Source organism: Scyliorhinus canicula, chromosome 11 (assembly GCF_902713615.1).
Source record: "Scyliorhinus canicula chromosome 11, sScyCan1.1, whole genome shotgun sequence".
Lineage (NCBI taxonomy): Eukaryota > Metazoa > Chordata > Chondrichthyes > Carcharhiniformes > Scyliorhinidae > Scyliorhinus > Scyliorhinus canicula.
In genome coordinates, this window is record NC_052156.1 from 11,309,356 (window position 1) to 11,333,581 (window position 24,226).

Consider the following 24,226-nt stretch of genomic DNA (forward strand, 5'->3'; position numbering starts at 1 on the left):
GAATTGTCTACATAGATGTTTCTGGAATGTACCTCTTCATTCATCTGAGGAAGGAGCAGTGCTCCGAAAGCTAGTGTTTGAAACAAACACGTTGGACTTTAACCTGGTGTTGGAAGACTTCTTACTGTATTGGTGTTGGAGGCCAACAGGTCTGTAATTCCCGGTTTTCTCTCCTGTTCATTTCTTAAATAGTGGAGTTACGTTTGTCACCACCTAATCTGCAGGAAACGGTCCAGTCCACTGAATTTTGAAAGATGATCACCAATGCAACCTCCTCTTTTTTTTCTATTACTTTTTCTGAGTTACAAAGCCAGGGCTCAGAGTGTGGTCAGAGGCGAACCCCTAATCCAGCTCCTTGCCTGCTCCAAAAACCAATTCAAATTGAATCCAATTCGTGGTCCCCACAAGAGAGACATACCAGATCTGAGCCAAAAGGCTACTACACTTGATCTTAGCCAAAAGGCTGAGAAGCGATTCCCCTCCTCTTTCAACACGCTGGGATGTAAATCACCAGGTCCAGGGGAGTTATCTCCGTTTTATCTACTTGTCCCACTAATTTCTCTAGTCCTGTCTTTTCACTAATGTTAATATCTTGCAATTCATTTACACTATTCTCTTAAATATCCTTTATTACTGAGAGATTTTTGGTATTTTCCACAGTGAAGACATACACAAAGTATTTCAGTTTCTCTGCAATTTTCTTTCTCGCCATTATCAATTCTCCTGACTCTGCTTGGAATGGATCCTCATTTGATTTTGCTCATCTTTTCCTTTTCACACACCAGTGGTAGTTCAGTAAAAGTGGTAGCCAATTTGCACACAGCAAGATCCCACGATCAGAACCATGGCAGTGATCCGAATTTATTCTTGTGACGTTGATTTGGGGGATAAATATTGACCAGGATTACTCTTCTGTTTCTATGTTTCTCACTTCTACTTTCCTTGTTTAATCTTTTTCTTGGTCCTGTGTTGCAGAATTCGAAAATGCTCCCAATTCGGAGTCTCACTTTTTTTTTGCCAACGTTATGCACCTCTTCCTTTGATCGAATGCAACCCTCGATTTATTTTGTTAGCCACGGTTGGAACATTTTTGTTGTAAACTATGTATTACGTCTCTAAATGCTAGACAACGTCTGTCTACTGTCATACCTGTTAACAAAGTTTCCTAATATACCATAGTTAATTTGCCCCTCGTACATTTATTCATTTCCTTTGTTTAGAAATTTAGGATCCTGGGGCGGGATTCTCCGACCCCCCGCCGGGTCGGAGAATCGCCGGGGGCCGGCATGAATCCCGCCCCGGCCGTCTCCCGAAGTCTCCAAGATTCGGCGGGGGTGGGAATCGCGTTACGCCTGTCAGCGGCCCCCCCCCCCGGCGATTCTCCGGCCCGCGATGGGCCGAAGTCCCGCTGCTGTCATGACGGTCCCGCCGGCGGGAATCAAATCACCTACCTTACCGGCGGAATCAGGCGGCGCGAGCGGGCTCCGGGGTCCTGAGGGGGCGCGGGGCGATCTGGCCCCGGGGGGTGCCCCCACGGTGGCCTGGCCCGCGATCGGGGCCCACCAATCGGCGGGCTGGCCTGTGCCGTGGGGGCACTCTTTTCCTTCCGCGTTCGCCATAGCCTTCACGGTGGCGGACGCGGAAGTGACCCCCTCCCCTGCGCATGCGGGGGATGACGTCAGCAGCCGCTGAGACTCCTGCACATGCGCGGACTTCCGCCGGCCCGCGAAGTCCCTTCGGCCCTGGCTGACGTGGCGCCAAAGGCCTTTCCCGCCAGCCGGCTGGGCGCCAACCACTCCAGCGCAGGCCTAGCCCCTCAAGGTTAGGGCTTGGCCCCTATGGGGCGGCCCGATTCCGGAGTGGTTCACGCCACTCCATCCCGCCGGGACCTCCCCGCCAGGTAGGAATCCCGGCCCTAGTCTCTGATTTTGTGTTTTAGAAAACATTTTATTGAAGCATTCATAATTTTAATATTTAAACATTCTGGACAACAGAGCCGTCCGACACACGCAACAGTATCACAACATATCCAATTTCCCCCCCCCCACCCTATCTCCTGACTGCAAGTATATTATATTCCCTATCCTTATTCTACAATGCCATGCCTCCCCTACCCCCCCCCCACTTCTGCTGACGGTTAGTTGTTCTTAAAGAAGTCGATGAACGGCTGCCACCTCCGAGCGAACCCCTGAATTGAGCCTCTCAAGGCAAACTTAATCTTCTCCAGCCTGAGAAACCCTGCCATGTCACTGACCCACACCCCTGACCTTGGAGGCTCCGAGTGCCTCCATCCCAGCAAAATCCGTCTCCGGGCCACCAGGGAGGCAAAGGCCAAAACGTCGGCCTCTCTCACCTGCTGGGCCCCCAGATCTTCCGACACCCCAAATATTGCCATTTCTCAACTCGGTCACCCTCCCTTCCAGGATCTCTGACATGACCTCCGCAAATCTCAGCCAGAATCCCCTCAGCTTCGGACACGCCCAAAACATGTGTATGTGATTCGCCCAACTTCCCCCATACCTCCCACATCTGTCCTCCACCTCCTCAAAACATCTACTCATCTAGGCCACAGTCAAATAACCCAATGGACCATCTTGAACTGGATCAGGCGAAGCCTGGCACACGACAAGGATGCATTAACTCTCCTTCAGGCCTTTTCCCACAGTCCGACTTCCAACTACACCCTGTATGCTTCATCCGATGCCAGTGCTTATGTAGTTGAAAAAAAATGAAAATCGCTTATGGTCACAAGTAGGCTTCAAATGAAGTTACTGTGATAAGCCCCTAGTCGCCACATTCCGGCGCCTGTTCAGGGAGGCTGTTACGGGAATTGAACCGTGCTGCTGGCCTGCCTTGGTCTGCTTTCAAAGCCAGCAATTTAGCCCTGTGCTAAACCCTGTGTGTACCTTGTGTTGCCCTTTCATGTATTTTCTTTTATTCCCTTTTCCTCCCATATACGTAATGATCTGTTGAGCTGCTTGCAGAAAAATACTTTTCACTGTACCTCAGTACACGTGACAATAAACAAATCCAATCCAAACCAACTCTTCCTCTCCCCAATTGGAACCCTTTCCACTCCATCAATTCCTTATATATTTCCGAGACCCTCCCCTCCCCAATCCTTGTTCTTGACATCATCTTATCCTGCAGTCCCCTTAGAGGGAGGCGAGGGAAGCTTGGAACCTGCCTCCGGACAAAGTCCTGAGGAATAAAACCTGTAGGTCCCGAAATCCGTTCCCACCCAGTAACTCAAACTCCTCCTCTAATCTCTCCAGACTCGGGGAAACCCTCTTCAATGAAGAGATCACCAAATCTGGATCCTAGTCTCTGATAGGACTACATCACTTCTGTCAGCCATAGCTCAGTGGGCATCACTCTCACCCAGGTTCAAGATCAACTCAGAACTTCAGCTCACAATTCTAGGTTGATAGTTGTGTGCAGAACTGAGGGACTATATTGCACTTCAGAGGTGTTAAATCGAGGTCCCAGTTGCCCTCGCACATGTACAAATCCCATGGCACAATTTTGAAGAACAGAAGAGTAATCATGGCTAATGCTTACCCCTCAAAATAGATTCTGGTCATTACTATGTTTTTATTTGTGGGATCTTGCTGTGCTCACATAGCTACCACTTTTCCTGAACTACAACAATGACTGCACGTCAAGGGAGTACTTTGCTGGTACAAAGTATATGTCCGGTGATCATCAAAAGTACTATATAGTACTATATAGACACAAGTGTTTCTTTGCTTCCTATCAATGCACAGGAGGAGATTGACCACCAGGCCACAGGCTTCTACTTATTCTAATCCATAACCAGTTGTGTCTAAATGTAGTATAGGGTGGTTCGCCTTTCACTCCCTTCCCAACGAAGCATTCACGGTTGTAATGTCTGGAAAAAAAAAAACAGGAGAGCAAAATATCCCTGGTTACTCTTGGACCCCACTACAACATACCAGCAGAGACTCCATATGTTATATGGAGAAAGTTTGCACATGCAGAGAATTGTTGACAGTCTGTGGTGCAACCGGAGGCTGCACTCATCACTGTGCCACTTCTGTCTGTTCCTCAGGAACACCAAGAACGTTGAAACTTACTGACCCGCTTCCAAACAAGAATAACCCAAGTTTCTCTCTCTCTCTTGAGGTAGGATTGCCACACACAATTAAACTCGGTCTTCAATAGACATTTATTATGGAGCTACTGACCTCTGCCCCTCAGGAGTAAGTACACACTTTAGCCACTCATAAGTCATGAAGTACATTCCACTTGCCGGGACATCTAATAAAACAAGAATGTTTGAAAATTAAAAGTAAATATTCATAAAGTTAAAATAGAAAGAAAAGGGCTCACCGCCCTGAACATTTTAACAATCCCTCACACATTTGAAAAATGAAAATTGCTTATTGTCACGAGTAGACTTCCATGAAGTTACTGTGAAAAGCCCCTAGTCGCCACATTCCGGCGCCTGTTCGGGGAGGCTGGTACGAGAATTGAACTGTGCTGCTGGCCTGCCCTGGTCTGCTTTCAAAGCCAGCGATTTAGCCCAGTGAGCTAAACCAGCCCCATCCTGCAACATCCTTCTTTGCCCATCAATTACCTTGATTGATTGATACTCCTCGCACTCCTTTCAACTTTTCTCCCTTGTTCCATGCAAGCTCCAAATACTCCTACTGAACCGAGTTCTTCTTTCCTACATCCTGAACTGTGTTGAAATCAAGGTTAGGAGAGGCAGTCTCAAAGTAGCAATGACCTCAGTCATGTTGATAAAGAGAAAAAGGTAAAAAATATGACAAAGAGTGGAAATAAAAGTTGACGGACTTGTCCCATTAAATCCCACTCTAAAATGATTTAATCTTCAGATTTCTGAACTCATTGTTCCAGTTCCTTGATTTACTCAGCTATACTCTTACATTCCAAGACAAGGTTCAGAGGATTCGTGCTTCCTACAAATTAAGTGTGATTACACCTCTGGTTCCATAGCGTAGTGGTTATCACGTTTTCTTTACATGCATAAGGTCCTGGGTTTGAGCCCCAGTAGAACCAGACTTTCTTTTTCATTCATATACTTCATCATTTTGGGGCGGCACAGTGGCGCAGTGGTTAGCACTGCTGCTTCACGGCGTTGAAGACACAGGTTCAACCCCGGCCCCGCATCACTGTCTGTGTGGAGTTTGCACATTCTCCTCGTGTGCGTGTGGATCTCACCCCCACAACCCAAAGTTGTGCAGGCTAGGTGGATTGGCCACGCTAAATTGCCCCTTCAATGGAAAAAAAAAAATTGGGGACTCTAAATTTAAAAAAAACACCAAGTGTGATTACAAGCACAAGGTGATTGTCGTGTTGCCCAGGAGAAGAATGGAAACCATCTTTCTGCTTAGTTAACTGACACGTCACAAACCTTCTTCTCAACTCTTGGGCTCTAAAATTGCAGAACAAGTTTTTTTTTAAATCAGCAAAAGATAATAAGTCAGATAGTTGTACCCCAATGAAATCCTTCCCTAAATTTTGCACTAAGAATAGACATTACAACATAAAAAACATAGCGTTTTACGGCATCCTCAGCTTTTATTCATATGGCCTCAGAAGAACTGCTGGATTGGGGACAGCTTTCCCGAAATCCGTCTCTGATATCCTTTAAAGTTCAGACTTGCAAGGCAGAAAACCAACATGATGTTGTATCTGGATCATACTGACTAATATCCAGTATGGTTTCAAAGACAACAGGACTGAAATTCACAGAACCTGCCTCCAAAATTAACATTCCAATGGTCAGCCGGAATCCATATAGTGATAATATCAGCAACCAACAGGAAACATGAGCAAAAGAAAATCTTTTAGCTCATCTAGGCCCGATACAAGATAAATCCTTGTTAGCCAGTTATAAAATCTCTGTGGATTCAATGGACTCGTCACAGAACAAGTGTAAACAATTTGGTAATTAATGGTTTCCTGAAGGGTGTAAACAGTTTGTCCCCAAGCCTCTTGGGCGGCACGGTAGCGCAGTGGTTTGCACTGTTGCTTCACAGCACCAGGGTCCCAGGTTCAATCAATTCCCGCTTGGGTAACTATCTGTGCGGAGTCTGGACGTTCTCCCAGTGTCTGCGTGGGTTTCCTCCGGGTGCTCCAGTTTCCTCCCACAAGTCCCAAAAGATGTGCTTGTTAGGTGAACTGGGCATTCTGAATTCTCCCTCTGTGTACCCAAACAGGCGCCGGAGTGTGGCGACTAGGGGATTTTCACAGTAACTTCATTGCAGTGTTAATGTAAGCCGACGTGTGACACAAATAAAAATTATATTATTAGTTGACTGTTTAGCCGTTGACTTCTGAAATAAGCAAAACCTAGATGGAACAATCCAAGTTTAAAAAGATCATATAAATATTTTACATTTCCTTGCAATCCAAGAGGTGATGAAGCATTCCACTCCTCCCTTCCTCCAATAACAGAAAGGTTTGCAATACCCAACCGGAACATCATCAAGCTACTACTTCTTGATTCATCTCACCCTCCAATCCATCTCTTTTAACCTTTGATTAAGCCTTGCACCGCAAGCATTAGCGCATCACCAATTAAAATATCACTGATGCAAGCATAGGCACTCTGGATTCCAGTTTCAAAGAGTAACTCGACAGGGGCAAAACCAATGACCAAGTTGACGAAGTCATGGAGGACACAGCTACCAGACCAGGAATGCACCAGGTGGTGAAAGAACCAAACAACAGGCGGGAGTAATCTGATGGCTTCATACACCAACACACTCAAACTCCTCTCAAAAACGTTACAATTTCAATTGAGCACAAAGTGTGTGGTTGACTGCAGTCAAAATACCAAGGGTAGAAGTCGAGATCACTCGACAGTTACATAGAAAAAGGCCAATGATGTTCAGTTAGTGTACCTCTCATAAGAGTGAGGGCAGTCCCCTTGTAGAGGCCGCGAATGCCAGATGTTGAGTAGATCTGCTTAGCACAATCCAAAGGGCCAGCATACTTGCTTTCACCAGCACTTGCCTGAATCTGAAAAATTGTACCAGTTACAATAACAGTGTTAAAAAATAAACCAAGAAAAGCTTAATCCCGAAGAAACTATGATGTGGAGATGCCGGCGTTGGACTGGAGTGAGCACAGTAAGAAGTCTTACTACACCAGGTTAAAGTCCAACATGTTTGTTTCAAACACTAGCTTTCGGAGCACAGCTCCTTCATTCACCCGAGGAAAGAGCAGTGCTCCGAAAGCTAGTGTTTGAAACAAACATTATTATTTTTTTATAAATTTAGAGTACCCAATTATTTTTTCCAATTAAAGGGGCAATTTAGCGTGGCCGATCCACCTATCCAGCACATTTTTTGGGTTGTGGGGGTGAAACCCACGCAGACATGGGGAGAATGTGCAAACTCCTCACGGATAGTGACCCAGGGTCGGGATTCGAACCCGGGTCCTCAGCGCCGTAAGCAGCAATGCTAACCACTGTGCCACCCCCCACCGTGCTGCCCCGTGTTTGAAACAAACATGTTGGACTTTAACCTGGTGTAGTAAGACTTCTTACCGAGGAAATTGGACAATAGGGAAGAAGGACCAGAGAACATTACCAATCAGTATTGTGTTCTTGAAAATAAATGGGAGAATATCTACCAATTATTTGGATGCTTGGTTGATTTTTGGGCTCCCTGCATTGCCGGAGATGCTGAATGTGAACAGCACAGCCCAAATTGCCCCATGTTTCATTGCTGATCTGTCCCAGTTGCCAATGGATCAACAATGGGCCTCCAATGTCACTCAGCGGGTGAGGAGCAAGTTAGCCAGAGTACTGACTCCTCATCCCCATTTGGAATTTCATGAGGATAAGACTGGTCGAGGCTACGCTGCTACTCCTTCCTGGTCACTCCTCAGTTCAACAAACAGCCAAGCCACACGGACACCCCAAATATTTGGAATATTAAAGCCATTGCTGTTGGTCCCCGTCACAAACATGGGGCGGGATTCTCCCCTACCCGGCGGGGCGGAGGGTCCCGGCGTGATGGAGTGATGTGAACCACTCCGGCGTCGGGCCGCCCCAACTTCCGCACTTTTAGGGACGAAGCCCTAACATTGAGGGGCTAGGCCCGAGCGGGAGTGGTTGGCACTCCGCCAGCCGGAACGGCCTTTGGCACCACGCCAGCCGGGGCCGAAGGGACCTCGCCGGCCGGACGTCCGCGCATGCGCCGGAGTGTCAGTGGCTGTTGACGTCATCCCCGCGCATGCGCAGGGGAGGGGGTCACTTCCGCCTTGGTGAAGACTATGGCGAAGACGGAAGGAAAAGAGTGCCCCCACGGCACAGTCCCGCCCGTCGATCAGTGGGCCGCGATCGCGGGCCAGGCCACCGTGGGGGGCACCCCCCCAGGGCCAGACCCCCCCCCCCCCCACAAAAGGACCCCGCTCGCGCCGCCTGGTCCCGCCGGCGGGACCAGCAGGACAGCGGCGGGATTTCGGCCCATCGCCGGCCGGAGAATCGCCGGGGGGGGGGGGGGGGACAGGCGCGATTCCCGTCCCCGCCGAATCTTTGGTGCTGGAGACTTTGGGACATGGTGGGGGCGGGATTAACGCTGGCCCCTGGCGATTCTCCGACCTGGCGGGGGAAATCGGAGAATCCCGCCCATGCTCCTTGGACCAGGTTGCCGCTGCAAGCCGATTAAATCTGTTCACAAGCTTGGTAATTGTATTTAACCACAAAATATCAGTTTCCAACCACCTATCCATATCATCACTAAGACTGCTCAATTCTGACAATTGGTCGTCGGACTCGAAACGTTAGCTCTTTTCTCTCCCTACAGATGCTGCCAGGCCTCCTGAGATTTTCCAGCATTTTCTCTTTCGTTTCAGATTCCAGCATCCGCAGTAATTTGCTTTGATCTGCTCAATTCTGACCCTGCTTCAACTCATTTGTTGCTGAAAACTTCATTGTGTCTTTGTTAACTATAGACTTGATTATTCCAATACTCCCCTCACCAGCCTTTCGCCCCACATAAGCCAGAACTATTCAAAATTCTGCTGCCAGTGTCTCAACTCATTCTAAATCTTGTTTCAATCTAAATCTTACTCTAAATACCTCGTATTAAGTTGGTCCTTTCTCTACACTTTACTATAACTGTAACATTATATTCTGCAGTCTCTCCTTCCTTCCCTCTATCCGGTATGCATTGTTTGTACAGCATGTAAGAAACAATACTTTTCACTATATACTAATACATGTGACAATAATAAATCAAATCAAAAAGTTCACCCATCACCCACCTCCCCACGCTTACTGACCTGCATTGGCTCCTAATCTGACGGTGCCTCAATTTTAGAATGCTCGTCCAAAATTCCTCCAGTCTTACCCTCACGATCTGTGAAGCCTCCTCCAGCCCTACAAGCCTCATCAGATCACTGGTCCCATTCTAATTCTGGCCTCTTGCATCCCCCAATTTTAATCGCTCCACCACTGGCATCCACTCTTTCAGCCGCCTTGGTCCCAAGCTCTCAAATTCCCTCGCTGGATCAAACTTTTGAATATCATCCCACTTGTGACTCAATGCTTTCATTGATGCAGCTTGCATTAAGCATCTTGGGATGTTTCACAGCATTAAATGTCATAAATAAATGGGAGCTGCTGCTGTAGCGCGCAATGTTGTATTTTGGGATTTAAAACCTTCATTTTCTTTCCTCTGCTTGTTGTGCCCAATCCAAATAAAAGCCTTGTATTTCTCAACTCAACTAATGCATCCATCCTGCCCACCCATCATTCACAGAGGAGCAAAGGAAGTTGGGGGGGGGGGGGCGGCGGGGGCGGAAGAGAGTCCTCATAACTGGGGTTTAATCAAGGAAGATCACATTTCAACCAGCCTCTTGAATATTATTTAAAATTAACGTTACTATGAGGCATGGAATAAACCATTCTTGGCCTTCACTTTGGGAGTGCTTCTTTAACTAACAACAAATTCCTACCTGGAGAAGACATTTGATTCTCTCTCCCGGTGCCATGATCGCAGTGGTGAAAACTCCAGACAGCATCCCTGCAGCAAACAGTTGCGGATACCTGTCCAGTAAAACAGAAACGGGAAACCCACCGTCACTCCGAACTTGGGTTGGAATGTCACTGAGCTTTCCAAAGATAGAGAAAGGCAGACAGCATGCTCTTCCTTGACAGTTCGGATGACAATGGCTGTATGTGTATTCAGTGTTTGGTGAGCTGATATCAGCCTGGGTGTCAGGTGTGCTACTATTGGCTTCCGTGTCATGAAGCTCGTGTTGGGTAAGAATAGGATTATGGCCAAGGAGTCTGTTAAATCCAGTCTTTCACCTGAAAAATGGTTATTTGGCTGAATTACTCAGCAGCCTTTTTTGCTTGCAAAGTATTGGTCGGAAGGCCGGAGATTTTCAGTTCAGTTTGCAGCGAAATGAAAAACAAAGTGTCTTAGCTGATCAGGCGATTCAGTAAAGGCTTTGACAAAGGGTCATCTGGACTCGAAACGTTAGCTCTTTTCTCTCCTTACAGATGCTGCCAGACCTGCTGAGATTTTCCAGTATTTTCCCTTTTGGTCTCTCTGTGGGTTCAAGGCCACAAACTGTCCTTGTTCGCTCAGCCTCAAGAGCTCGAGATATCTAGGGACAGGTTTTGACCATTAAGTCGAGAAGCTACAGCTTCAGATAATGATTCCTCCAACTCCAGCAACAATATCCCCACCGGGGGGTGTTCCTTTCAACTGTCACCAGTTTGGCATGATTGACAGTTCAGCCAAGGTAAAGGTTGATTTATATTAAAACCCAAGTCTTTGCAGCAAATGGATGATGTTATATAAGCAGACTGAAAGAGGGCATTTTTAGGTATTAGATATCACACTGCATTCAGTTTAAAAACTCTACAGCAGAAGTTAAAATCTTCAGTTCTGTCTTTGAAAGACAAACGGCCAATTGTAGAAAGACACCACAAGGAGATAATCTGTCAGTGGGGCCAACTCTCAGGCAGGAACTAGCCAGGTGTTAACTCTCAAGGTCTGGATAACAATGTGGGAGAGTCTACCGTTTCCTCTGACTCCAGGATGTTTGCCGATTATAGCAGGGAGGGGCCACACCCCAGATATCAATAATTGCAAGCAACATACTGCCTTTCGAACATAGAACATACAGTACAGAAGGAGGCCATTCGGCCCATCGCGTCTGCACCAACCCACTTAAGCCCTCACTTCCACCCTATCCCCGTAACCCAATAACCCCTCCAAACATTTTTGGTCACTAAGGGCAATTTATCATGGCCAATCCACCTAACCTGCACATCTTTGGACTGTGGGAGGAAACCGGAGCACCCGGAGGAAACCCACGCAGACACGAGGAGAACGTGCAGACTCCACACAGACAGTGACCCAGCGGGGAATCGAACCTGGGACCCTGGCGCTGTGAAGCCACAGTGCAATCCACTTGTGCTACCGTGCTGCCCATGTGCTGATTGGGCAATTTAATTAAGCGTGCAAACCTTTGATCTGTGTGATTAAGTATTTTCACATACAATGCATGATTCCATAATATGATAGAATTCTTGATCAAGGTGGATAGTGAGGTAGTTGGTTCTGACACCAGGGTCATGAATCTCAACAAAGGTAACTATAATGGTATGAGGCACGAGTTGGCTATGATAGACTGGGAAACATTACTGAAAGGACGAACAGTGGACAGGCAATAAGGAGTAGTAGGCCTTACTCGCCGCTCGAGCCTGCTCTGCCATTCAATAAAATCATGGCTGATCTTTTTGTGGACTCGGCTCCACTTTCCCGCCCACTCATCATAACCCTTAATTCCTTTACTGTTCAAGAATCTACCTTTTTCTTAAAAACATTTAACGAGGTAGCCTCAACTGCTTCACTGGGCAGGGAATTCCACAGATTCACAACCCTTTGGGTGAAGAAGTTTCTCCTCAATGCAGTTCTAAATCCGCTCCTCCTTATTTTGAGGCTATGCCCCTAGTTCTAGTTTCACCCGTCAGTGGAAACAACCTCCCTGCTTCTATCTTATCTATTCCCATCATAATTTTAAACGTTTCTATAAGATCCCCCCTCATTCTTCTAAATTTCAATGAGTATAGTCCCAGTCTACTTCGTCTCTCCTCTTAAACTAATCCTCTCAACTCCTGAATCAACCTAGTGAATCTCCTCTGCACACCCTGCAGTTCCAGTACATCGTTTCTCAAGTAAGGAGACCAAAAACTGTACACAGTACTCCAGGTACGGTCTCACCAGCACCCTATACATCTGCAACATAACCTCCCTGTTTTTAATCTCCTTACTCTAGAAATGAAGGACAACATTCCATTTGCCTTCGTAATTACCTGCTGCACCTGAAAACCAATGTTTTGCGATTCATGCAAAGGACGCCCAGGTCCCTCTGCACAGCAGCATGCTACAATATTTTACCAATGGCAGGCATGCAAGGAACGAATAGGTGAACTCCAAAAGTTGTTGATTCCTATTTGGCACAAGAGTAGAAAGGGAACTGTGGCCAAACCATAGCTTACAAGGGAAATTACAGATAGCACTGGAATCAAAGAGGTGGCATACAAATTAGCAAGAAAAAGCAATTGACATTAGGATTGGGACAGTTTAAAATTCAGCAAAGGCGGACCAAGGGATCAATTAAGAAGGGGGAAATATAATATGAAAGTAAGCTAGCGGGAACATAAACTGACTGTAAACGTTTCTATACATATGGAAAGAGAAAAAGATTGAGAAAAACGAATAAAGGTCGGTAACAGTAAGATACGAGGAAATTCATTATGGGGAACAAAGAAATGGCTGATGAACTAAATTCGTACTTTGCTTCCGTCTTCACAAAAGGAAGGCATGAATAATGTACCGGAAGTTCTGAGAAAAACTAGTTTCAGTGAGGAACTAAAGGAAATCAGTATTAGTAGAGAAATGGTTTGGGGCAAATTAATGGGATTGAAAGCGGATAAATCGCCAAGGCCTGATAATCTTCATCTTCATCCCAGTAGCCCTAGAAATAATAGATCCATTGGGTGTCATTTTCCAAAATTCTTTGGACTCTGGAATGGTGCCTTCAGATTGGAGGGTAGCTAATATAACAATTCAAAACAAGGAACTATCGACTAGTGAGCGCAACATCGGAAGTAGGGAAGCTGTGGGAGTCAACTATGAAGGATTTCACTGCACAGCATTTGGAAAGGAGTGGTGTAATCTGACAGTCAGCATGGATTTACGAACGGGAAATCATGCTTGACAAATCAACCAGAATTCTTTGAAGATGTAACTAGTAGAATTAACCAAGGAGAACCGGTGGATGTGGTTTATTTAGACTTTCAGAAGGTTTTCAACAAGATCTCACATAGCAGATTAATATGTAAAGTTAAAGTGCATGGGATTATGGGCAGTGTCTTGAGATGGATAGAAAGCTGGTTAGCAGACAGGAAGTAAAAAGTTGGAATAAATGTTGTTTTTTCCCTGATTGGCTGGCCGTGACTAGTGGGATATCGCAGGGATCCGTGCTAGGACCCCAACTGTTCATGTTATATATTAATGATTCGGACGAGGGAGCTAAATGTATTATCTCAAAATTTGCAGATGATATAAAATTGGGTCAGAGGGTGAGCTGGGAGAAGGATGTTTCAGCGGGATTTGGATAGGCTGAGTGAGTGGACACATGCATGGCAGATGCAGTATAACGTGAATAAATGTGAGGTTATCCGCTTCAGTAGCAAAAATAGGGACAAAGATTATTATTTGAATTGGGTGTAAATTGAGAGAGGTGCACACGCAGCAAGACTTTGGTGTCCTTGTGCATCAGTCACCAAAAGTAGGTGCACAGGTACAGCATGCAGTATACAAGGTAAATGGTATGTTGGACTTCATAGCTAGAGGATTTGACGACAGAATAGGGATGTTTTACTGCAATTGTATAGGGCGTTGGTGAGGCCACAGTTGGAGTATTGTGTGCAGTTTTGATGTCCTTATCTGAGGAAGGATGTTCTTGCTATGGAGGGAGTGCAGCAAAGGTTTACCGGGCTGATTCCTGGGGTGGCGGGACTTTTATATGAGGAGAGACTAAGTCGGTTAGGATTATATTCATCGGAGTTTAGAAGAGTGAGAGGGAATCTCATAGAAACTTATCAAATTCCAACAGGATTAGACAGGGTAGATTCAGAAAGAATGTTCCCGATGGTGGGGGAGTGTATAATTGGGGTCATACTTTTGAGGATAAGGGGTAAACCTTTTAGGACTGAGGTGAGGAGAAATTTCTTCACCCAGAAATTGGTGAATGTGTGGAACTCACGACCACAAAAAGTAGTTGAGGCCAAAACATTGTGTAATTTAAAAACAAAATTAGATATAGCTCTTGGGGCTAAAGGGATAAAGGGATCAAGGGATGTGGGTGAGCGGGGGGGGGAAGTGGGATCAGGGTATTAAACTTGATAATCAACCAGGATCATAATTAATGAAGCAGGCTCCGAGTGGCCTCCTCCTGCTTCTATTTTATAAGTATGTTTCTATGCATGACGAAAACCTAATCAATAGTCATGAATCGACATTGATAACTAGTAATAAGTGATTGGTATATGCTCATTTTTGTAACTTAATGTGAAGTATAACTCTGTACTGCGCGGGAAGCAGAGCTGTCCGGTGTGCTAACTGCATTCTCCACCAGCCCGGTTATAACTGTAATAAAGGCCTGTTTCTAACTCCAAGAGTCTTCGTGTGGTCTCTCATGAGCGTGAGGGTGAAGTACGTCATAGTGGAATAGCTGTACTGAAGTAAAGGTTTAGACAAGGGTGATTAGAACAGATTCTTAAGAATTCAACAAGGCATGATGAGCTTCTCGAGCTTGGGGATTGTAATGTCTTAATTCTCTGGCAACTTTGTTATCGTAAATGTGCCCTTGGGTATTGTGGGACCTGGAGACCAAAGAAGGGAGTCAAATGCATTGTTTAAAAGAAGGAACTTCTTTATATAAATAAGTAACGGAGTTTGACAATAACGGTTATAAACTATGAAAAGAGGGGCTCTAGCAAAACAGGCCTTGCTTACAGATCACTTCTTGCAGACTGCCAAAAGCCAGCACAAAGCTCACACTTGCTCAGAGCCCTCAACAGATGCCAGTAAAACAATTACACAGGAGAAGGCTTATAAGAACACTCTGTACTGAAAATGACGCTCTGGACAGGTATTTGTGTAATCATTAACAATCAGTATACATTTAATTCCCGTCCCATAAAAAACATTCTTTTTAACCGTTATTTTTAGGAGTAACTGGTTGGGTAATGAGTGTCCTACTGGCAAGAAAACATTTTCAGGAGGGAGGAGAAGAAATAGTTTTAGGCGGGGAGGGAGACACTGAAAAAAATCTTGTGCAACGCAACTGTTAACAAAAAAAAAAAATCTACCTGTTAATATCTGCAGACAACATGTCTTATCTTACACTCTTATACAAAGTGTTATGTTCTTGTGTGATCAGGAATAATGAGCTTTAAAATTATGTTTGTCCGCAAAGCATTATTTGTGCACAGCAGTTTCTTGGATGGGGGAGTGGGGAGCAGGGTGACAAGAGCTTCTTAAAGGGTCACCAATGGGACAGGCACTTGATAATCTTTCAGGCAGCTCTTCTGCAAACACAATGACAGTCCACTGCTGCTTAGCAATGCATCGGACAATCCACTGCTGCTTAGCAACACATCAGACAGTCCACTGCTGCTAAGCAACACATCGGACAGTCCACTGCTGCTTAGCAACACATCGGACAGTCCACTGCTGCTTAGCAACGCATGGACAGTCCACTGCTGCTTAGCAACACATCGGACAGTCCACTGCTGCTTAGCAACACATCAGAACAGTAAAATTTGCAGGTTTACATTCGTGAGTAAATCCCATGTGATGTCTCCCATTCTTGTTACTTTTCAGTGAGTGCTTGCTCATATAATGTTCATCAAACTGTTTATTTGGGAATAAAATTTCCTTAAAACACGAGGAGATGACTTCTGGTGGCAGCATATAGAGTAGTCGCACACCAGCTGGCTCCCTTTGTTTTTGGCCCTTTTGGCCTGGTTTTGGGGGTGGTTTGGGTGGAAATGCATTAGATCGATGGGATAAGGTTTCCACGTAAAGGGAATGCCTAAAAAGTATAAAAGGCAGCAGACAAACGAAGAATCGCCGTCGGACTTCAAAGCCTCTCAAGCCTCTTCTGTTGAAAAACTGGCGGAGGGTCCTGCTGCGACTCTGGCAACCCCACTAATGGCCGTGGTGCTGACAGGCATCTTGGCTGCAGAACTGAAGACGTCATGGCAGGCTCCGGGGACCTCGGAAAAGCAATGGATGAGCCCTAGCCCCCATTCATGCTGCCGTGGCAAAAACGGACCAGATGGTAAAGACGCAGTGACACAGGGTGTGGAGGTGGCTCTCTCTCTCACTCGGCAGAGTGACATGTGTGTCTCTCCGGAAGTGGACATGGCATCAGTGGCCGGTGATAACAAAGCGCTTAGTGCCAAAGTGAGCGATCTGGAGAATCGCTCCAGAAAGCAGAACCTGAGAATCGTGGGGGTCTGGATGGCCTGAATCCGACGGAATACATGTCGCAGTTGTTTGGGATGATGGCGAGGGAGGGTGGAGTGAGCTGGATTGGGCTCACTGGTCACTCGGGCAAAAGCCCTATACTGGTGAACCAGCGCGGGCGATCATTGTACGTTTCCATAGTTACCAAGAGAAGGAACGAGTCCGGAGGTGGGCGAATGACCATCAGGACTTTAAATGAGCACCACGCCAACAGGGCGGCACAGTAGTACAGTGGTCATCACTGTTGCTTCGCAGAATCAGGGATCTGGGTTAGATTCCCAGTTGGGTCACTGTCTGTGCGGAGCCTGCACGTTCTTCCCGTGTCTGCATGGGTTTCCTCCGGGTGCCTCCCACAAGTCCCGAAAGATGCGCTTGTTGGGTGAATTGGACATTCTGAATTCTCCCTCAGGTGAACCTGAACAGGCGCCGTTGTGTGGTGACGAGGGGGTTTTCATTTCATCGCAGCGTTGGACGCGAGAGCAGAACAGGCAGAAACGTGTATGCCGTTCAACAAGGCCATGGCTGCATTGTATAGAAATGGTGTTCGATTTCGGGTGGTAAACCCTGCACACCTACGAGTGACTTACCACTCAAAAGACAACTATTTTGGATGTGCTGGAGGAGGCAGATGAGTTTGTGAAGAAGCGTGGGGGGTGGGGCCTAATTGTTAACTGTATTTATTATGTGATCTCTAAATTGGGAGAGGGCATGTGATTTGGGGGATTTGTTGGGGGTTTACTGGGCAAGTTTGGAGTTTGGATTTTTCTTGTTCGTTTATGGGATGGATGTGGGTGGGCGACTGGTTGGGGTCGTGGTCATTTTTATTGTTCTTACGCTGAGCGGGGAGGCCCCTGCTAGCTTTAGAGTTAACTAACAGGAGTAGAGTGGTAGGGGTAACTGCAACTCATTAGTTTAGGGGAGTTTTAAATGATGAGCGTAGGATTTTTGTTTTCATTTTATTCAGGGTTAGGGATAGAGGGAAGGGGGCCTTTGTTCACCTTGTTGCTGTTGGCTGGTGTGTGGCATTGGTGGGGTGGGTGGAGGGGGGGGGGGGGTTAGTCTCTGACAGGCACTACAACTTTTTATTTGTTCTGCTTTGATGGGGGGGGGGGGGGGGGGGGGGGGGGGGGGGGGGTGCTGTGAGCCGGTGTCAGTGCTCACTGGGTATTTGCTGGGTTACACCACATGGTGGGAATGGCTGACTCTGAATTGGGGGGGGGGGGGCGATAGAACGATAGAAGACCCCATGTCTAGCTGGTCGCTTGGGAATGTAAGGGGATGGAAGGGCCCAGTAAAACGATCAAAGTGTTTGTGCATCTGAAGAGTTTGAATGCTGATGTGGTATCTTGCAGGACACCCATTTGCGGACCAGACACTCATACGGAAGACTTGAGTGAGGCACGTATTCCATTTGGGTTCTGATGTTGGGCTCGGAGGCTGCGGTTTGATCAACAAACAGTATCTTTCTCAGCTGTTAAAATATTGGTGGACTCAAACAGGAGGTATGTAATAGTTAGTGGCTTGTTGGCGGATTCTCTTGTGTTAATTTGCATGCACTGAACTGCGACAATACAGCTTTTATCAACAAATTGCTGGCTTTTATTCCTGATCTGGTCTCTTCCCAGAGTGGTTGGCAAGTAAGAAGAAGTTGCAAATGCAATTTGAGGGTGGAGTGGGGGTAACTACTCGAGATTCTGGGGGGGTTTGGACCTAAGTATATATCTTGGACCCATCTTCTGTACAGGGTCCTCATTGAATGTGCCCATACGAATGCCCCAAGCTTGGGTTACTTCCAGTTGAATAGGGGTATGAGGCAGGGTTGACCATTGTCCCCACGAGCCTCTGGCGAGGGCGTGGAGGTCATTAGAACAGGGAGAAAGGGAGCACAGGGTGCCCTTGTATGCAGATGATTGCTTGATATATAGTGGAGGAGATAACGAAGCTACTGAGGAGTTTTGGCTCCTTCTTGAAGTTGAATCTGGACAAAAGCGAATACTTTCTGGTGAATCCCCCAGGGAGAGGAGTGGATCTAGGATGTTGCCTTTTTGCCTGTCCAGGTGTGGCTTTCGTTATCTGGGAATCCCGGTGGCCCATGATTGGGCCTCACACATTAAATTACATTTTGCTAGTTTAGTGAATAGGGTTAAGTCTTTTTTTAAATAAATTTAGAGTACCCAATTATTTTTTTTCCAATGAAGGGGCAATTTAGCATGGCTAATCTATCTTGGGGTTGTGGGGGAGACTCATGCAAACACGGGGAGAATGTACAAACTCCCCACGGACAGTGACCTGGGGCCAGGATCGAACCCGGATCCTCAGCGCCGTGAGGGAGCGGTGCTAACCACTGTGCCACCGTGGAATGGGGTTAAGTTTGACTTGAAGAAGTGGACAATCTCCCTCTGTCCATGGCAAGCTGGGTTCAGACGGTAAAAATGAATGTCCTTGCGAGGTTTTTATTTTTGTTTCATGTCTCCCAATTTCTCTTCCCTAGACTTTCTTCGTTACAGTTAACAAAATGATATCTTCCGTTATTTGATACGTAGGCCATTTCTGCAGAGGGAGAGGCAGTTGGGGGCCTAGTGTTACCTAATTTGTTACTTTATTATTGGGCTGCGAACATTGAAAAAGTAACTGAGGTACCCAGATTCCATATGGGGCAGATGAAAGGGAGCTCTTGTAATGATACTGGTTTGAACGCCTTGGTTACTGTTCCGGTTTTTGATGGGGAGGGGTGTGGATTGAGGCTCTTCATAGGGTCAACTCCACCTCCTCATGTGCTAGATTCAGCTTGATTCAATTCAAGGTGGTGGACAGGGCACCCCTGACCAGGGTTCGGATATGTATTCTTCTTCCTCGGAGGTGGGGAATAGATGCAAGCGGTGTTCTCAGGGGACTGGCGAACCATACGCACATGTTCCGGTCATGTCCTAAACATGCAAGCTTTTGGGTCTCCTTCTTCACCACCATGTCAGGGATTTTTGGGATTGAACTGGAACCTTGTCCGTTTGTGGCCATTTTGGGGGTCTTGGACTCGGTGTTGAAGGGAGATGTCTTTGCCTTCGCCTCGTTGATAGCCCGGAGGAGAGTGTCTCAGCCTGGTTGAGTGGTTAGGGATTTTTAGATCTAGAGAAGGTCAAGTATACATTGAGGGGGTGGGTAGAAAGGTTCTCCTCAAGAAAGCAGCCATTAATTTCCTTTTTCAATGATCTTGTCAGTTGTTAGCGGGGGATTTGGTTATGTTTTGTTTTCTTTTGTGTGGGTGGGGCTGGGAGGGTGGATAGGCAGGGAGTTGTATTTGTAATACGTTATGGTTTTGCCTTGTTATGATGAAACATTTTCTTAATAAAATTATTTTTCAAAAAGACAGGGAGGCCAGAGGCACTCCAACATTTCTACAATTGGTTCAATCTTCCTTTGCAGAAGAGGAAGAACTGAGTGGATACAGGAGTTTTCCCAAAGCTGCTGGGGACAAATTTACTTACAGTGGGTGGTTTTTGCTCACCAGTGTTCAATTAAATTTAGCCAGTGTTCAATTATTTCCCAGGCTATTTGATATGCTCCAACAACAAGGTGTGAAAGCTAACCTGCTCCTTTCTCTGTACTAAATATCCTGCTGATTTGGCTGTTCAAGAAGTGAACACTGCTTTGCCTTTCAGTGCCCTGATGCCTCCCAGGGAAGTTTATTATTGAAGATGTTCCTGGATTTGGTAATGATATTTTGTAATACTTGTAGAAAGCAAGATATAATTGATAGCCTCCTGCTCCAATCTCCAAAATTACTCACGTGAGGACATCGCCTGGATTCTTCTGCTGCAGTTTCTTACCCAGGCCAAAGCCAAAGAAACACACAGCAAACATAGGTGCGACGCCAATAATCGGAGCAGTCATTCCCTTGTATAAACCCCGGATACCCTAAAGGAGCACATCACAGGGTTCAATTAACAGAACACAGCAACTTCATTTGAAGCCAAAAAATTCCACAAGTCACTCAAAATGATACTCCAGCAATTTTCCTAAGGAGGGTCTGCATTGGTTTTTTTTTAAGTAAACATTTTATTGAATTATCAAATTTTTTTATTTTTATTTTTAAATTTTTTTTAAAATTTAGAGTACCCAATTCATTTTTTCCAATTAAGGGGCAATTTAGCGTGGCCAATCCACCTAGCTTGCACATTTTTGGGTTGTGGGGGTGAAATCCACGCAAACACGGGGAGAATGTGCAAACTCCACACGGACAGTGACCCAGAGCCGGGATCGAACCTGGGTCCTTGGCGCCGTGAGGCCGCAGTGCTAACCCACTGCGCCACTGTGCTGCCCGAATTATCAAATATAAACAGTAAATCTGCATAGTTGCCAACAGACATCCCTCACGATATTTACAAGATATATGACTTTTGGTCACATTTTAATATCAAGATTTGATATTGCGTCATGCCCAATAGGGATGTCATCAAGCAGACGCAACACAAACAAATTGAAATTGCTGCTGCATATTAGATGACGTTTGGCATTTGAGCTACAGACAATACCCATTCTTACGTGAATACCCATAGCAAACTACTGCGGATGCTGGATCTGGGGTTCCCAGATATCAGCTGCCCTTGTCCTTCTAGATGGTAATGGTCATGGGTTTGAAAGATGCTACCTACGGAAGTTTGGCGAGTTACTGCAGTGCATCTTGTAGATGGTGTACACGGCTGCCACTGTTCGTCAGTGGTAGAGAGAGTGAATGTTTGTGGAAGGGGTGCTTTGTCCTGGTTGGTGTTGAGCTTCTAGAGTGTTGTTGGAGCTGCACTCGTCCAGGTAAGTGGAGAGAATTCGATTACACTCCTGACTTGTGCCTTGTAGATGATGGACCTGCCCTGGTAGCCACAGTATTAATGTGCCTAGGCCAGTTCCGTTTCAGATCAATGGTAACCCCTCAAGATGTTGAGAGTGGGGATTCAGCGATGGCAATGCCATTGAATGTCAAAGGGCAATGGTTAGACCCTCTCTTGTTGGAGATGGTCACTTGTGTGGTGTGAATGTAACTTGCCATTTGTCAGCCCAAGCCTGGATATTGTCCCGGTCTTTACATTTGGACATGGACTGCTTCAGTATCTGAGCACTTGTGACTGGTGCTGAACGTTGTTCAGTCACCTGCGAGCATCCACACTTGTGACCTTAAAAACGGAAGGAAGATGGTTGGGCCCGGGACACTACCCTGAGGAACTCCTGCAGTGATGTCCTGGAGGCGAGATGATTGACCTCCAACCACCACAACCATCTTCCTTTGTGCCAGGTATGACTCCAGCCAGCAGAGAAGTTGCCCCTTGATTCCCATTGACTCCAGTTTTTCTAGGGCTCCTTGATGCTATACTGTCAAATGCTGCCTCACCTCCGGAATTCAGCTCCTTTGTCTATGTTTGAACCAAGGCTATAATGAGGTCAGGAGTTGAGTGATCCTGGTGCAACCCAAACCGAGTCTCCATGAGATTATTGCTGAGCAAGTGCCGTTTGACAGCACTGTTGATGATGGAGAGTAGATGGCCAGGTTGGATTTGTCATGTTTCTTGTGTACAGGACATGTTAATGAATGGGATGAACACAAATAAGATGATAGAACTCTCAGACCACCTGCCTCCTTACTTTATGCTGGACAAAAGGGAGGTTGAAATGCCATTAGCGACAGAAGGAAGTGAATGGACATAATCAACCTTCCATTGTAATAGGATTTTGTCCCCATCCAAACTAGTCAGAGTAAAATTCAAAAAGGTGTGAAACCACAACACGAGGTTGTGGAATAAACATGAACACAACCCTTTATTTGGAAAGGACGTTGAACTTGTGAAAAGGTCACACAATCTGAAAGTTGTGTTTTCTTGGACTGCTAGAAGTAGTTTACGGTGGAAACCACAGAAACCACCAGGTGTCTGTCTATCAGACTTGGAAAAAGCTGTGTGGCATCAGGCAGCAACATGAAAAACCTGTTCCAGTTCAAGTTCATCTGAGAACCAACCTCTTAGCAACTGCGAAAAAAAAACCTCACAACCAGCCGTGAACTCTTTGCTTTACAAGATCCTCACTTCAACTTGAAAACATCAACTTAATTGAAGAAAACAAGCTTGCTTGAGAGACTGGAATTCATAAATCAGAGACTGAGAAACTATAAATCTGTAGAATTGCATCAATTTATCTGTATCTAATGTGTGTCAGAGAACAAACATGTGGAATGTTGCAATTAAATTTGAGGTAAGTGTGTGAGAATCAATAACTTTTTTTTGGCCTCTCAAAAGGTTACCACTGAAATTGCTTAATTAGTATGAACATAACTATCACAGGCAGTAAGGGAGCACATATATTATGTCCGTGACAACGTTTTAAACATTTATAATGGAAATCATAAATGTAAGCAGCTGAGGACTTCTGGTGACGGCAGGCAGGAGGCAGCCGCACATTGGAGGGCACCCTTTCGGGAACGCCATTTTCGGGGTTTAATGCCCGATCCCGGGGCAACAGAGGCGGCAAAAGCAGGGAGAAGGCACAGTGGAGGGAAATGTCGAAAATAAGTTTTTTAAAAAACGGCCGCGAAAAAAGCGGCTGAAAGTCTGTCGGGGAGTGGAAAGGTCACCGCGGGGATGGCAAGGAAAATGGAGGCTGGGGCACCAGGTGAGGCCGCATTGCCCACGGCTGAAGAAATTACTACGGTGATGGCCGTGGAACTCGAAAGGCAGTTCACAAAACTCATGGAGGCGACGAGGAAGGAGATGGGGGCGGCATTGAAAATGCTAGTGGAGGAGGTGATTGCCCCGGTGAGGGCGGCGGTATTGAACGCAGTGGCGGAGATGCGGGAGCCATGTGAGGCGCTGAAGGAAATTGAAGAGACATCATTGCAGCACAGTGATCAACTTACCTCGATGGGGAAAGAGTTGCAGAAGGTGATAGAGATCAACAAGGCTCTGCGAGCCAAAATGGACGACTTGGAAAACAGATCCCGACGACAGAATCTGAGGATTGTGGGGCTGCCCGAAGGAGTGGAAGGCCCGAGGCCGACTGAGTATTTTGCCACAATGTTGGCGAAGCTATTGGGGGAGGGCAATATGAACTGGATCGGGCTCATTGGTCGTGGAGGCCTATACCAAAGGCGAGTGAGCCGCCAAGAGTAGTAACTCTGTTTCCGTAGGTATAGCGTAAAGGCGAAAGTCCTGTGCTGGGCCCAGCAGAAGTGGGAGATGCAGTGGGCTGGAGCTGGTATACGCATATACCAGGACTTTACAGTGGAGCTGGCGAGGAGGTGGGCTGCTTTCAGCCGGGTGAAGAAGGCCCTGTACATCAGCAAGGTGCAGTGCGGCACAGTATATCCAGCTAAGTTGAGGGTGACCTACAAATCCAAGGACTTTTATTTTGGGACGGCGGAAGCAGCAGAGGAGTTTGCAAAGGCAGAAGGACTGTGGTAGAATTGAGAAATGGTCACGTCCCGATGTAGCCTCATGTAACTTTATATTTTCTCACTGCATGTTGGTGTACGTGCGAAATGAGCCAACGTTGTATATATTTGGACAAGGGAAGAGTTGGGACTTTCATTTGCAATGATGGTTCTTTGGGGCTTGGGTGTGTATGGAGGGTTTGTGTGCTAAAGGGGATTTCTTGGTTTTCCTGGGATGGGCTAGGGGGAAAGAGAGACC

At 46.4% G+C, this 24,226-nt stretch overlaps 1 protein-coding gene and 1 non-coding gene across 3 annotated transcripts in view; both read right to left on the minus strand.

Moving 5' to 3' along the window:
* prkar2aa (protein kinase, cAMP-dependent, regulatory, type II, alpha A) overlaps window positions 1-24,226 on the minus strand; it is a 425,687-nt gene that overhangs the window by 389,465 nt on the left and 11,996 nt on the right. For both annotated transcript variants that reach the window (XM_038812258.1, XM_038812257.1), the window contains exons 3-6: window positions 20,347-20,474; window positions 9,961-10,051; window positions 6,897-7,014; window positions 4,209-4,281 (exon numbers count right to left, since the gene is read on the minus strand). In XM_038812258.1, the coding sequence (XP_038668186.1) occupies window positions 4,209-4,281; window positions 6,897-7,014; window positions 9,961-10,051; window positions 20,347-20,474 (410 nt within the window). The remainder of the gene's footprint in view (window positions 1-4,208; window positions 4,282-6,896; window positions 7,015-9,960; window positions 10,052-20,346; window positions 20,475-24,226) is intronic.
* LOC119974047 lies at window positions 290-475 on the minus strand. Its single transcript, XR_005462440.1, has one exon. It is a non-coding gene; the product is annotated as a U2 spliceosomal RNA (small nuclear RNA).